The following is a 15,154-nucleotide window of genomic DNA, read 5'->3' as shown; positions in this document are numbered from 1 at the left end:
CGCACTTCAAATCTCTGCCCTCTAGCTTTAGATTCTCCTACCTTTGGAAAAGATATTATTTATCTAACTGATCTATGTCCCTCGTTATTTTATAGAATTCTAGTTAAAATTTATTTATTAGTCACAAGTTAAGTTTATGTTAACACTGCAATGAAGTAACACTGCAACTCCCCTACTTGCCACGTTCTGGCACCTGTTCCAGTTAATGCACCCTAACCAGCACGTCTTTCAGACTGGGAGGAAACTGGAGCACCCAGACGAAACCCGTGCAGACTCCACACAGACAGTAACCCAAGCTGGGAATCGAACTCGGGTCCCTGGCGCTGTGAAGTAGTAGCGCTAACCACTGTGCTACTGTGCTGCCCCTCAGCCTTCTACGCCCCAGAGAAAAAAGTCCCAGTCTATCCAGCCACTCCTTATAAACAAACTATCAAGTCCTGGTAGTATGCTAATAAATCTCTTCTGCAGTCTTTCTAGTTGAATAATATCCTTTCTATAATAGGGTGAACACAACAGTACACAATATTCAAAGTGTGGCCTTGCCAATGTCTTGCACAACTGCAACAAGATGTCCCAACTCCCGTATTCAATGTTCTGACCGATGAAACCAGGCATGCTAAATGCTGCCTTCACCACTCTGTTCACTATGACTCCACTTTCACTGTCCTGAGTGTAAAAGTTCCTTCCAAGTGTGTTTTGGATTTGTAGATGTCGCAGTTTCTGTTTTTGATTAGGAGTTTATGCTGTGTTCTCAAATCTGATAAGATTGAAACAATTTGTGCTGCTGAAATTTGTTTGCTATTCCAAACGGGTGTGTGTTGTGTTCTTCCCCTTCACAGTGCGAGATGGCCTTTCCCCGGGTCAAGCCTGCACCTGACGAAACAACTCTGAGTGAGGCCCTGTTGAAACGAAACCAGGATCTGTCCCCAACTCCATCCGAACAGGTAAGGGAGCAGGAAGTGTTGATGCACACCTCTGATAAAGCAAGTGTTCGAACTGGGTTTTGAAAGGTCAACTACCCAATTGCTTGGGGAAGTGGTTTACCACAATGGTGTTTCACTCGTCAACATTTGCGTTTGGGAACTCATGTAGAACTATCAATCTCTGGTTCACCATATCGCCAAACAGTGTTGGACCAATGACTGTCCTAAACCTGCAGTGCATGTTGACTCCTTATACTTTGTTATGAACTCCTGGGGTAGGAAATGTCTCTTCAGTTTCCCTTGCAAGTTAGTCCCCCTGATCGCTCCATCCAGGGCTTGGGTAAATTGCTGACAAGTAACACTTTGGCAGTATTCGAGGGCCCGCAGCGTTGCTAATGTTATTTCCAGGAGTCAGGCGGCTGAAAACTGGCTTCCTGGTCCTTGCGCGGTTGCCCCCCTCACCCCAGGAGCAGCCAGGATCTTGAGAACCTCTTTGCCAGTGTGGCCAAGCGGCAGGCTGTTTACCCCTGGAAAGCAATTTGATACAAACATGTGGATTAAAGCTGCGGTGCAGTTACTCTGTTAATAGCACTGTCGCTATTCCTGTTTCCTAGGCCTCCATACTCTCCTTGGTTACCAAGATCAACAACGTAATCGACAATCTGATCGTGGCTCCGGGCAACTTTGAAGTGGTAAGTTAAGCGAACAATATATCTCTGAAGGTGAGCACGCAAGTGCAGCAGGTAGTAAAAAGGGCAAATGGTATGTTGGCCTTCATAGCGGGAGGATTGGGATGCAGGGGCAGGGATGTCTTGCTGCTATTGTACCTTGATGAGGCCACGCCTAGAGTATTGTGCGCAGATTTGGTCTCCTTAGTTCACTGTCTTAGTTTATTTGGCATCACCAACTGCATTGGTGAGATTCTCTTCAAAAGTGGCCCCATTAATTTTCCCTTTTTGTCTTCCACCCTTAAAGCAAATCGAGGAAGTGCGCCAGGTTGGCTCGTACAAGAAGGGGACGATGATGACCGGCCACAACGTCGCTGACCTTGTCGTCATCCTGAAGATCTTACCAACCTGTGAGTGTTGTAAACCAAGCAGGGCAGTGTCCCATCCAGTTATTCTGCAGTTGTACTAAATATGTACCGTTAAGACCCATCCAGAAACTCCAAAGTGTTTTGTGAAGCTAGCTTAGATCCTAAGTCTTAAATTTGATTTTGGCATTCAAATCAGCAGAAGGTGTTTCATTCCAGGTATGATTTCAGTGACCTACTAGGGAGCTTTTATTGAAATCAAGTTTACTTAAGAACACAATTAAATTATAGTGAAAAGAATTAGCAGAACTTTTCCCAATTACAAGATTCAAACAGGACACAGGAAATTTGGCATGTCAGCCACAACTCTCACCAACTTTTACAGATACACCATAGAAAGCATTCTTTCTGGTTGTATCACAGCTTGGTATGGGCTCCTGCTCTGCCCAAGACTGCAAGAAACTATAAAGGGCCATGAATGTAGCCCAATCCATCACGCAAACTAGCCTCCCAACCATTGACTCTGTCTATACTTCCTGCTGCCTCGGGGAAAAGCAGCCGGCATAATCAAGGACCCCCCATGCACCCCGGACATTCTCTCTTCCACCTTCTTCCATTGGGAAAAAGATACAAAAGTCTGAGGTCACATACCAACCAACTCGAGAACAGCTTCTTCCCTGCTGCTGTCAGACTTTTGAATGGACCTACCTCGAATTAAGTTGATCTTTCTCTACACCCTAGCTATGACTGTAACACTACTTTCTGCACCCTCTCCTTTCCTCCTTTATGAACGGTATGCTGGGTCTGTATAGCGCACAAGAAACAATACTTTTTATTGTAGGTTACTACATGTGACAATAATAAAATGAAATCAAAACACTCGCTGAATGTGGATATACAGCCCCTTAGAAAGCAGCAAGATCCCAATGTTTAACAGCCAATCCCGAATATCCGTTCATCTAGTTCAACATGCAGGAATAGCACCTTAGCTGTCCAAGGAAGGAGAGAAATAAAAATGATTAGCCTTTTTAAGGTTTATCTTGTGTCTCTGTCACATTAACTCGCTCCAGCTGTGACTGCATCTAAACGTATTCAAAATAATCCCTGTACTATTCACCCGTGACCTTATTTGCAGCTTACTGCAAAAATTTATTGCCCTTTGGACAAATTAATCCCTCTGTGATCTGTTGCGAATTCACTTTCTCTTCCTGCACTATTCACAATTCGCTGAAGCAATCCACATTTACCATATCTGTCCATCTGACACGCAACCCTTCACACGCCTTGTCATTTTTCCAGTATTACCGTCAGTATCTCTAATCCTCCCTTCCAGCTCAGTCATTCTCACTTGCTGTTCACCGCTCCTCCTAACGTAACTTGTATCCTCCATCTAAAGCTTAGATGCTCGAGGAAAAATACTGGGACCTTCCCATAAATTAGTCAGAGGAAATAAAGTACATTTACTGCATTGACTGTGCTAAATTCTCCCTCAGTGTACCTGAACAGTGTGGTGACCAGAGGATTTTCACAACAACTTCATTGCAGTGTTAATGTAAGCCTGCTCGTTACACTAATAAATAAACTTTAATGTTTCTTACCTTGGATCTAATGTTAGATGTTTTCATTTTGATTCAATTTATTATTGTCATGTATATTAGTATACAGTGAAAACTATTGTTTCTTGCGCACTATATGGACAAAGCATACCATTCATAGGGTAGGAAAGGAGCAGATGCAGAATGTAGTGTTACAGTCATAGCTAGGGGTGTAGAAGCAGACGTGCCAAATTTCCTTCGTCTTATCAGGAAGTAGAGGCATTTGTTGGGCTTTCTTATCTATAGCGTCGGCATGAGGGGAACCAGGACAGGTTGTTGGTGATTTGGACACCTAAAACCTTGAAGCTTTCGACTATTTCTGCTTCATCCCTGTTGATGTAGACAGGGACATGTTCTCACTACACTTCCTGAAGTCGATGACCGTCTCCTTAGTTTTACTGACATTGAGGGAGAGATTATTGTCATGGCACCACTCCACCAGATTGTGTTTTCTTGGTGTTGACTGGAGAACTTGCAGCTGAAACGAGTTTGACTTTTGGATTCTGGGTTGTAGGTGCCATTCGTATATGTAACCCCTGCTCCGAACACCATACTTGGGTAAAATATAATTGTGTGTTTTCTTTTCCCCTCTTTGCCTTCAGTGGAAGCAGTTGCTGCTCTGGGTAACAAAGTGGCAGAGACCCTGCGAGCCCAGGAACCCTCTGAAAGTGAGTATTTGATTAACCCTCACTTTGCTTTGCCATTTTACGAGTTCTTGTTCCTGTATTTGATTATCGAGTTGATTGGCAGGGGCGGGTGGATGTGTTGCTGATTAGCTGTTTTTGTCATTGAGAGTACATTTTTAAATTCATTCGTGGAACATGGGTATCCCTGGCTGGACCAGCATTTATTGCCCATCCCTAGTTGCCCTTCAACTGAGTGGCTTGCTAGGCCGTTTCAGAGGGGCAATTGAGAGTCAACCACGTTGCTGTGGCTCTGGAGTCGCATGAAGGCCAGACCGGGGCAAGGACGGCAGATTTCCTTCCCTAAAGGGAACCAGATGGGTTTTCTAACAATGGGTTATCAGTAGATTCTTAATTCCAGATATTTTTTATTGAATCCGGATTCCATCATCTGTCGTGGCGGGATTCGAACCCGGGTCCCAAGAACATTAGCTGAGTTTCTGGATGAATGGTCAGGCTATCATACCACTAGGCGAAAGCTTTGACAAAGGGTCAGCTGGACTCTAAGTGTCAGCTCTTTTCTCTCTTAGAGATGCTGCCAGACCTGCTGAGATTTTCCAGCATTTTCTCTTTTGGTCTCAGATTCCAGCATCCGCAGTAATTTGCTTTTAATACCGCTCGGCTTGAGGAAGAAACCTCCAGACACTCGGGAGAAAGGTTTATTTATTAGTGTGTTATCGCTGCTGCCACCAATTACATGCTATAGCCGAGGCATGATGGGGACTAGTGCAGCTCCAGTGGCTCGATGCTGGAAGTTAGGATTGGTATCCACCCAGGGGTTATTACTCATGTACTCAGTATAGTTGTGATGCTTGCAGTAACAAGCATTCAAATTAACCCCCTGCTTCATTTGCTTCCAGTTCTCACTATGATCACCAATGAGACAGGCTTTGAGATCAGCTCACCCGATGCCACTGTCAAAATCCTCATCACCACTGTCCCGCCCAACCTACGCAAGCTTGACCCAGAGCTCCACCGTAAGTATTATTCAAAGCCTCAGCGTGCTTTTTCACCCTGTGTGATGCCGCACGTTGTACAATAGCTTCTCACCTCGTACGGTACATTCCCACCGCACTGTTCCCACAGACACAGTTGCCTCTGGAAATAAGGCAGCAAGTCTCATTGATAGACCACGTAAAGGGAAACAGATCAGCCACCTTCCAGGTACCCCCATGTCATTGCAGGTGAGTTGACTGGAAGCTCTTTGTCAATCACAGCTTCCCAGTACTTAATCATGGCAAAGGGAGTCAAACTCCAATAATTGATTTCCCCATTGGCCCTGCAATTCAGATCTTACCCGAGGAAAGTTCGTTTGCTGCACCGCTCTCATCCAAACAGAGACTCTGCCTTAGTCGCGAACTGGAAACCCCTCAAACAAATTCAGAATCCTTCCCCATGGTGCTGAGGGGCTGGCGGACTCTATCAGAGCATCAACATGTTGGCCTAATAACTAATCGCTCTGAAGCGAATTTATTTTTTAAAGTTGTTATTGTCACAAGTAAGGCTTACATTAACACTGCATTGAAGTTACTGTGAAAATCCCCTATTTGCTACACTTTGGCGCCTGTTCAGGTACGTTATCCATGCTAAACTCAGCCTCAATGCACCCTAACCAGCACGTCTTTCGGACTGTGGGAGGAAACCCATGCAGACGTAGGGAGAATGTGCGGACTCTGCACAGACAGTGACCCGAGCTGGGAATTGAACCTGGGTCCCTGGTGCTGAGGCAGCAGTGATAACCACTGTTCCACCATGTTGCCCTTGGCAATCTACCTTTTTCCATTCATTAGTGGGACATGGGTATCGCTGGCTGGGCCAGCATTTATTGCCCATCCCTAGTTGCCCCTTGGAGAGCAGTTGAGAGTCAACCACATTGCTGTGGCTCCGGAGTCACATATAGGCCAGACCGGGGTAAGGACGGCAGATTTCCTTCCCAAAAGGGAACCAGATGGGTTTTTCCGACAATGGATCATCAGTAGATTCTTAATTCCAGATATTTTTTATTGAACTGAAATTCCACCATCTGCTGTGGTGGGATTCGAACCCAGGTCCCCCAGAACATTAGCTAAGTTTCTGGATTAATAGTCCAATGATAATACCACTCGGCCATCACTTCACCTACTGCGGTGGACATCTCGGGCAATCGCATCTAGTCCTTTCTGCTCTTGTGAACAATATCGACCAGGAAATGTTCACCCACTCTACGAAATAGCTCCTTGCAGTCTCCTACTGAACGGACAGACAGGGCCCTTAGTTTGGCGTCTCAACCACAAGTCTGCACTCCTATCACAGTGACATTCCCTGTGTCCACACTTTGTACTCCTGTCTCTGGAGCAGGAGGGGAGCCCTGGCCACCTTCCGACCCTGCTGTGAACTAGAAGAAAGAATATTACAGCAGAGGAACAGGGTCTTGCCCTCCAAGCCTGCACCAACCACACTGCCCGACTGAACTAAAACCCCCTACCCTTCCCGGGACCGTATCCTTCCATTCCCATCCTATTCATGTAATTATCCAGGCACCCCTTAAAACTCACTGTCATATCTGCTTCCACTACCTCCCCCGGCAGCGAGTTCCAGGCACCCACCACTCTCTGTGCATACAAAAATGTGCCTCATACACCTCCTTTAAACCTTGCCCCTTGTATCTTAAACCTGTGCCCCCTACTAATTGACTCTTCCACCTTGGGGATAAAGCTTCTGACTATCCCTTCCCTCTTCCCCTCCTTCCTTCCTCCCTTCGCCCCCCCCCGCCCCCCCCATCCCCTTCTCCTTCCTTCCCCCAAGATTGTGTTTCTAATATCATTCCTTTCTTTTTCAGTGGACATCAAAGTCCTGCAGAGTGCTTTAGCAGCAATTCGTCACGCCCGATGGTTTGAGGAGAATTCCTCTCAGTCCACGTAAGTCAGCATGTTTACCCCCACCCCACCCTTCCAGGACAGCCTGTCCTCTGAACCCCCCCTCCCCGGGACAAACCTGCCTTCTGAATCCTGCATTCTGCACTCCCCAGCCTGTCACACTACGGTGCTGCTAACAGTTATCTAACTCTCTGAAATGCATAGGCCTTGACTTCTGTTGTCAAGCTGCCGCTATTTATTCATCTTGTTTTCTTCTGTTGAGTGCTCTGTACATTGAGGCGGAAATGTTAGTGACACAGACTTGAACCTATTCCAATACATCGCCACATGTCAATGTCAGGTGTGCCCAGGTGAGGTCAACAGCAACTAAATTAACTTGCCTGCACTGCAGATCAAGTTCCATGTGCTGGATGAAGATTAACATTCATCACATCACTTCATCATTGCAGGTTAGATACAGAGTAAAGTTCCCTCCATATTGTCCCCATCAAACACTCCCAGGACAGGTACAGCACGGTGTTAGATACAGAGTAAAGCTCCCTCTATACTGTCCCCCCATCAAACACTCCCAGGACAGGTACAGCACGGGGTTAGATACAGAGTAAAGCTCCCTCTACACTCTTTCCCCCATCCCAGGACAGGTACAGCACGGGTACAGTTCTCCCCATTGTGTACCTGATTGCCAGCTGCCCTGTTGCCAGCTTTGCTTCATGTTTCAGTTGTCCATTGCACCCATCAGCTGCTGTCTTGTGTACCATTGGATAATGCAGCCTGGACCAGGCACGTAGCATGTACTCTGCGAGGAATGGCCTCAGTGAATGTAGGAAACTGCGAATGAGTGATTGATGATGTGTCTTGCCTTTCTTCCTGAACTTTGATTGCGTGCTTATTTGAGAAACCACCTCAGTCGCGGCTGCTCCCTCCTGTTCCTTGAATCTGAAATGACTTTACAGCCACGGGTGATGTTGTTGGGAGCACTGAAGCGTTGAACTCAATGGCATTGTGTTTACATCTTAAAAACCAGTGGAGACCAATTACCCCCACTCAATAGGAAGGTGTGATCCCATTTCAGATTTAGATCACCACTCGTAAGACCAGGATTGTGGACATAAAGGTTCATAGTCACACAGCACAGAAAAGGCCCTTTGGCCCATTGAGCCTGCAGCTACAATAGCTACCACTAAAGGCGTGCAAATCCTATTTTCCTGCGCTTATCCCATATTCTTGAATGTTGAGATATTTGAAGTGCCTATCCAAATATTTTTTACAGGTTGTAAGGTTTCTGGCCTCCACTACCTTCCCAGGCAGTGTATTGCAGAAGGATCTAGATAGGCTGGGCAAATGGGCCAGGAACTGGCAAATGGAATTTAATGTTGGCAAGTGCGAGGTGGTACACTTTGGTAGGAATAATGGTAGGAAGGATTATTACTTACGTGGAGAAAAACTGCAGCGGGTGACGGTGCAGAGGGACCTCGGGGTCCTTGTGCATGAGTCACAAAAACCCAGCTTGCAGGTGCAGCAGGTGGTCAGGAAGGCGAATGGGATGCTGGCCTTCATAGCGAGGGAGATTGAATATAAAAGTAGGGAGGTCTTGCTGCGGCTGTATAGGGCATTGGTGAGGCCGCAGCTGGAGTACTGTGTGCAGTTTTGGGCGCCGTGCTTACGCAAGGATATTTTGGCCTTGGAGGGAGTGCAGAGGAGGTTTACTAGGCTGATGCCGGAGTTGAGGGGGTTGAGCTATGAGGAGAGGCTGAATAAACTAGGCTTGTACTCGTTAGAGTTTAGAAGAATGAGGGGAGATCTCATTGAGACGTATAAGATGATGAATGGGATGGATAGGATAGAGGTGGAGAGACTCTTCCTGCTCAGAAAGGACAGTAGGACTAGGGGGCACAGCCTCAAGATAAAGGGGGGATGGTTTAGAACGGAGTTGAGGAGGAACTTCTTCACTCAAAGGGTGGTGAATCTCTGGAATTCTCTGCCCGTTGAAGTGGTGGAGGCTACCTCGCTAAATATTTTTAAGAAGCGGGTTGATGGGTTTTTGATAAGCGAGGGGATTAAGGGTTATGGGGAGAGGGCGGGAATATGGAACTGAGCCACGATAGATCAGCCATGATCTTATTGAATGGCGGGGCAGGCTCGAAGGGCCAGATGGCCTACTCCTGCTCCTATTTCTTATGTTCTTATTCCAGATTCCCACCACCCTCTGAGTGAAAAAGCTTCTCAAATCCCCTCTGAATCTCCTGCCCCTCGCCCTAAAACTCTGCCCCCTCATGATTGACTGCTCGACTAAGGAGAACAGCTGCTCCCTACTCACTCTGTCCATGCCCCCCCCCCCCCAGCCTTCTCTGCTCTAGAGAAAACAATCCAAACCCATCCAGTCTCTCCTTGTGGTGCTTTCACAGCTTTCCTGTAGTGAGCTGCCCAGAAGTGCACGCACTACTCCAGCTGTGGCCTCACCCATGTTATGGACAGTTCCAACATTACCCCATTGCTTTTCTCCCCTATACCATGACTGATAAAAGCAGGTGTCCCATGTGCCTTGTAAACTATTCCTATTCACCTACTCTGCCACCTTCAGGGATCTGTGAATAAGCACTCCAAGACCCATCTGTTCATGGGAATGTTTGACTTTAAACGATGGCACCCTGAGGCTTCATGCTCCACTGTTGAACAGTTCACAAAGGCTCAGGGCTTGGCACTGCTGGGTTAACCTGCTTTCGTATCTCCTCAGAGTTAAAGTGCTGATACGGTTGATGAAGGATTTGAGGTGTCGCTTCCCTGGATTTGAGCCTCTGACCCCGTGGATTATCGATCTTCTGGTACGTGTGTGAGAGAGACAGCAACTCTGGCTGGGCATGTTTGTCTGGCAGCAGCAGCTCAGTGAGTTAATCCAGTGAGGTGCTGAGCCAGATAAACTGGGGCGATTTAATTCCACTTGCATTTTGCGCTGAGTTGGCCACTATAGGGCTACTTTGGCCACTGTCCTTGGGGTTAAAGAGGCCCAAAGTGGCAAGCAGTCCTCCATCTGCTGTACAGTAAATCTTGCTGAATGTGTTGATTTGATTTATTATTGTCACGTGTATTCACAGAATGCTACAGTGTAGAAGAAACCCTTCGGTCCATCATGTCTGTGCTGACGCACGATAGGCCCCGACTTGCCCACCTAATCCCGCTTGCCAGCACTTGGCCCAGAGCCTTGGATGTTATGGTGTGCCAAGTACTGGATCGGGATGCAGTGAAAAGTATTGTTTCTTGCGCGCTTATACAGACAAGGCATGCTGTTCATAGAGTACGTAGATTTGATTTATTATTGTCATATGTATTGGGATCACAGAATCCGACAGTGCAGAAAGAGGCCTTTCGGCCCATCGCGTCCGCACCAACCACAATCCCACCCAGACTCTATCCCTTTAACCTGATGCATTTATCCTAGCTAGTTCCCCTGACACTAAGGGGCAATTTAGCATGACCAATCCAACTATCCTGCACATCCTTGGATTGTGGGAGGAAACAAGAGCTCCTGGAGGAAACCCAAAGTTTGCTATTTCTACCGACTGCTTATGCTGCATACAATCTAACAGATTATTAATTTCAAGAAATGAATCTTATTTTTGACCAGTTTTCTTCACTGTAGCCACCAGTGTCTGCCATGAACTTTCCAATGGGATGAAAAAGATAGTGTACCATACTCTGACTGGGCAGTGACAGAGCTGTTATTTTCCCTGGGTAAGGAATCTAGAATATGAAGACCAAGAGAAGGGGTAGCCTGCTTAGGGCTGAGATTGAGAAATCACAGAACCCCTACAGGGCAGAAGGAAGACATACGGCCCATCAAGTCTACACAAACTCTCTGACAGAGCATCTTACCCAGGCCCACCCCCACCTCATTTCCTTAACACCATGCATTTACCCCACTAATCCCACTAACTTGGATATCTTGGGACTGCGGGAGGAAACCCGACCACCCAGAGGAAACCCACGCAGACACAGAGTGAACAGGCAAACTCACATTGACACTCAAGGCCAGAATGGAACCTGGGTCCCTGGCACTGGGAGACTGCAGGGCTAACTGGTGAGCCATCCTTAAATCTCTTCACGCAGAAAGTAGTGAATCTTTGGAATTCTCTACCAGTGGATTAAGAATGTTCCATCATTGAATGTAGATATCTGATCTCTCAGATTTGTGAGCAAGTGAGAGAGGGGAGGCAAAAGCAGCTGTGATTGTACAGAATGACAGAGTAGGCTCAAATGGCTATACAGTAATCACCATTTCCTTGAATTTCTTATGTTCTTTTGAATTTTAAGTGGTGTTGAGTTTTATTTCATGGGTTAATTAAGATGTTCCAATTAAAGCATACAAAAAGATCCTAAACCACAACAATAAAACTTATCCATTATCCAAATCCAAACATTCCTGGATACTTTACCAAAAAAAAATACTGTTTTTACTTTCTCCCCTGCAAAAGACATTCATTAACTCACTGTGGGAAAGTTCCAGAAGGGAATTCCCTCAACCAGACATATCTTACGTGATCCTGGACAAGGAGTGGGAATTGGTGAACCAACCATGAGGGAAATATCACAGGCAAAAAAAAATACAGTGAAAAGTATTGTCGCATGCTATCCCGACAAAGCATACCGTTCATAGAGAAGGAAAGGAGAGGGTCCAAAATGTTATGTTATAGCCATAGCGACGGTGTCGCAGTGTTGGCGTTTATAGGAGTCAGTGCAGAGTTTTGAAAAGCACAGACGAGAATAAAGGATAGAATTAGTGGGTATGCTGGGCACAGCTTGCAAGAAGTCACATTATTGTGTGTCCTGGATGAGAATAGGGTTGACTGGATGAATTGTTAGGGCCCACATGTTTAGATATAAAAAGACAGTATGCCCTATCAACTGGATCCAACATGGTGAACATCCTGAGGGGCCAAAGAATTGAAAAGAATGTTGGTTTGTTGTTTTTTAAAACCTAGCTGCAGATATTTTGGTTCTGAAATGATTGAGACAATGTGAAACTTCAGCTCATTCCCCTGTTCCTTTGTAACTGCCTCCCTTAGCAACGCCGTTTAACTCCCAGCCGTCTGTCAAGACCAATCTGTCATTGCGCCCGGGATCTCTCCTGCAGCGCTCGACACCACTTTTTGTTCCCCGGACACAAATGATTTTGCTGGGGGCTTTTGTTTCCCTACGGGGTTGTGGGAGTGGAGAGTCGTTGGCAGTGTGTGGGAAGGCGGGGGTGGCTCGGCTGCTGAACTGGAGGAGAGACACAGGCATAATTGTTCCACGTCAGGTTTATCAGCGGGGTGATGGAATGTAAAATGTGTCCCCCCCCCAATCCAATCCCCTGTGGGTGGGGCTGCACTGAGAGCAGGCACATTACCATTGCCAGCTGCTGGCTTCCCGTTTTCCCCCCCTCCCCCTCCCCCCAAATTCATTCATCCATTTCTGACACTGACCTTTGCACATTGTGAAGCAGGTTTGCCAGAAAAAATTCTGGCCAATTTAAATTAAAGGAGGTAAGAGTTCTTTCCCAGAGTGTCTAATATCCAGGGAATCTGGCCCATTGAGTTAATGATTCAAAGATTAGTGCAAGGCCGGTTGATTCAGAAGTCTGACGGCAGCAGGGAAGAAGCTGTTCTTCACTCAGTTGATAGGTGACCTCAGACTTTTGTATCATTTTCCCGGCGGAAGAGAGAATGTCCGGGATGTGTGGGGTCTTTGATTATGCTGGCTGCTTTTCCCAAGGCAGTGGGAAGTATAGATGGAGAAAGAGCACAGAGAAAGTTCACTCTATTCAATCTGAGGATCAGGGGCTTATCTCAAGCAGAAAGGTTCAACTGCCCGAGGCGGCATAGTGGTGAGCGCTGCTGCCTCACAGTGCCAGGGACCTAGGTTCGATTCCCAGCTTGGGTCACCTGCCTGTGTGGAGTCTGCATGTTGTCCCCGTGTCTGCATGGGTTTCCCCCCACCAGTCCAAAGATGTGCTGGTTAGGTGCATTGGTCCTTCTAAAGGGTTACTTCCCAGTTGCCTAATATCCAAGGAATCCGGCCCATTGAGTTAATGATTTAACTTATGGTCATGTGACTCTATGTATCAGTATATAGTGAAATGTATTGGGGGTGAGCAGCACAGCGGATCAGGAGTCTCAAGTGGAGGCTGTTTAGCAAGCTGGGCGCCACGGTCCTCGTGCACCTCCAGCCGTCAGATTCCTGGCACCATAAAAGTTGCTGAGAGTCGTAGCAGACATGCCAAATTTCCTTAGTCTTCTGAGAAAGTAGAGGCGTTGGTGGGGCTTTCTTAACTGTAGTGTGGGCATGGGGTGGGGGGGACCGGGGCAGGTTGGTGATCTGAACACCTGGAAACGTAAAGAGCTCGACCCTTTATACTTCGTCCCCATTAATGTAGACAGGGACGTGTCCTCCCCGAGCCCTCGAACATTTCTGAAGCTGTGTACTCTAATCTACTTGCCCATCCCTTTCCATCTGTATAACTCTCAAATAACCACTGCATTCTCCTTTAGTGGGTGTGGTAGCCGTTTGCCTCAGTCGTCTTTTGAGCTAAATGACCTGCTGGAGGGGCAAGAAAATACTTGTCACTGGGAGAGGGAAGGGAAAAGCCTGAATCCTAACCCCTTTCTTTAAAACCAGTTTGTGATCTTTGATTATTTAAACCCTCAAAAGATTTCATTGCTTTGTAAACTTTCATCAGATTCCCCCCTCTTCATATTCCAGTGTGGGGTTTCTGGAGTTGTGCAGTCCAATGAAAAAAATGACTCTGGCAATGCCTTAGTCCCATTTGTAGAATTCCTACAGTGCAGGAGGCCACTTGGCCCATTGAGCCAGCACTGACAACAATCCCACCCAGGCCTTATCCCTGTAACCTCACATATTTTACTCTGTTAATCCCCCTGACACTAAGGGGCAATTTAGCCTGGCAAATCCACCCAACCTACAGGTCGTTGGAGTGTGGGAGGAAACCAGAGCAGACACGGCAGAGAATGTGCAAACTCTACACCGTCACCTGAGGTTGGGATTGAACCCTGGTCCTTGGTAGCAGTGTGAACCACAGTGCCACCATGCCACCCCATTCCTGCTACTGTTCTGATGAATCTGTGCTGTGATGTGGTACCCAGGTGTTTGTATGGCGCGTAAATGTTGCTGGGAGAATGGGAATGAGGAAAAATATCAGCCACGATTGAATGGTGGAACAGACTTGATGGGCCAAGTGGCCGAATTCTGCTATGTCTTATGCTGTAAAGAGGAGAGATGTTTGTTGGAAGTTTTTTGTTCTGCACTCATCAGGTAAAAGGTAAAAATATCAAATTTCAGGCGATTGGGCAGACTATTCACTAACCTGTCTTTCAGCAAAATTTAAGCTCGGACCTAACAAGTGACTGCAGCATATATTCTCTGGCCTAGCTAATGTCTGTACAGTTTTCCCCTCGCTTTATGCATTCAACCTCAAACGCAGAATACAATTTTCCTTTTCAATATTATCGCCTAGGCTATTAATCCAGAAACTCAGCTAATGTTCTGGGGGACTCGGGTTCGAATCCCACCACGGCAGATGGTGGAATTTGAATTCAATAAAAAAAATCTGGAATTAAGAATCTACTGATGACCCATTGTCAGAAAAACCCATCTGGTTCCCTTTAGGGAAGGAAATCTGCCGTCCTTACCCCGGTCTGGCCTACGTGTGATTGCAGAGCCACAGCAATGTGGTTGACTCTCAACTGCCCCTCCAAGGGGAACAAGGGATGGGCAATAAATGCTGGCCAGCCAGCGACACCCATGTCCCACGAATTAATTTTAAAAAAATCTTCTTGCTCAAGAGGTAGTATAAAGAAGGTTTACCAGACTGAGATCTGGGGATGGCGGGACTGATGTATGAGGAAAGATTGAGTGAGTAAGGATTATGTTCGCTGGACTTCAGAAGAATGAGGGGAATCTCATAGAAATTCTGACAGGACTAGATGGTAAATGCAGGCAGAATATTCCCAATGGTGGGGGAGTCCAGAACCAGTGAGGATACAGGGTAGTCTGTTTAGGACAGAGATGGGAA

At 46.6% G+C, this 15,154-nt stretch overlaps 1 protein-coding gene across 2 annotated transcripts in view; it reads left to right on the top strand.

The window, feature by feature from the left end:
- ilf2 (interleukin enhancer binding factor 2) overlaps positions 1-15,154 on the top strand; it is a 44,281-nt gene that overhangs the window by 19,200 nt on the left and 9,927 nt on the right. For both annotated transcript variants that reach the window (XM_080183029.1, XM_080183030.1), the window contains 7 exons: positions 840-944; positions 1,538-1,615; positions 1,899-2,001; positions 4,154-4,219; positions 5,095-5,211; positions 7,053-7,131; positions 9,824-9,911. In XM_080183029.1, coding sequence (XP_080039155.1) covers positions 840-944; positions 1,538-1,615; positions 1,899-2,001; positions 4,154-4,219; positions 5,095-5,211; positions 7,053-7,131; positions 9,824-9,911 — 636 coding nt within the window. The remainder of the gene's footprint in view (positions 1-839; positions 945-1,537; positions 1,616-1,898; positions 2,002-4,153; positions 4,220-5,094; positions 5,212-7,052; positions 7,132-9,823; positions 9,912-15,154) is intronic.

This window comes from Carcharhinus amblyrhynchos, unplaced genomic scaffold (genome assembly GCF_965287045.1).
Source record: "Carcharhinus amblyrhynchos unplaced genomic scaffold, sCarAmb.v2.hapA chromosome_122, whole genome shotgun sequence".
Lineage (NCBI taxonomy): Eukaryota > Metazoa > Chordata > Chondrichthyes > Carcharhiniformes > Carcharhinidae > Carcharhinus > Carcharhinus amblyrhynchos.
Note: the sequence above shows the minus strand (reverse complement) of the source record. Positions and strands in the feature narration are given on the sequence as shown.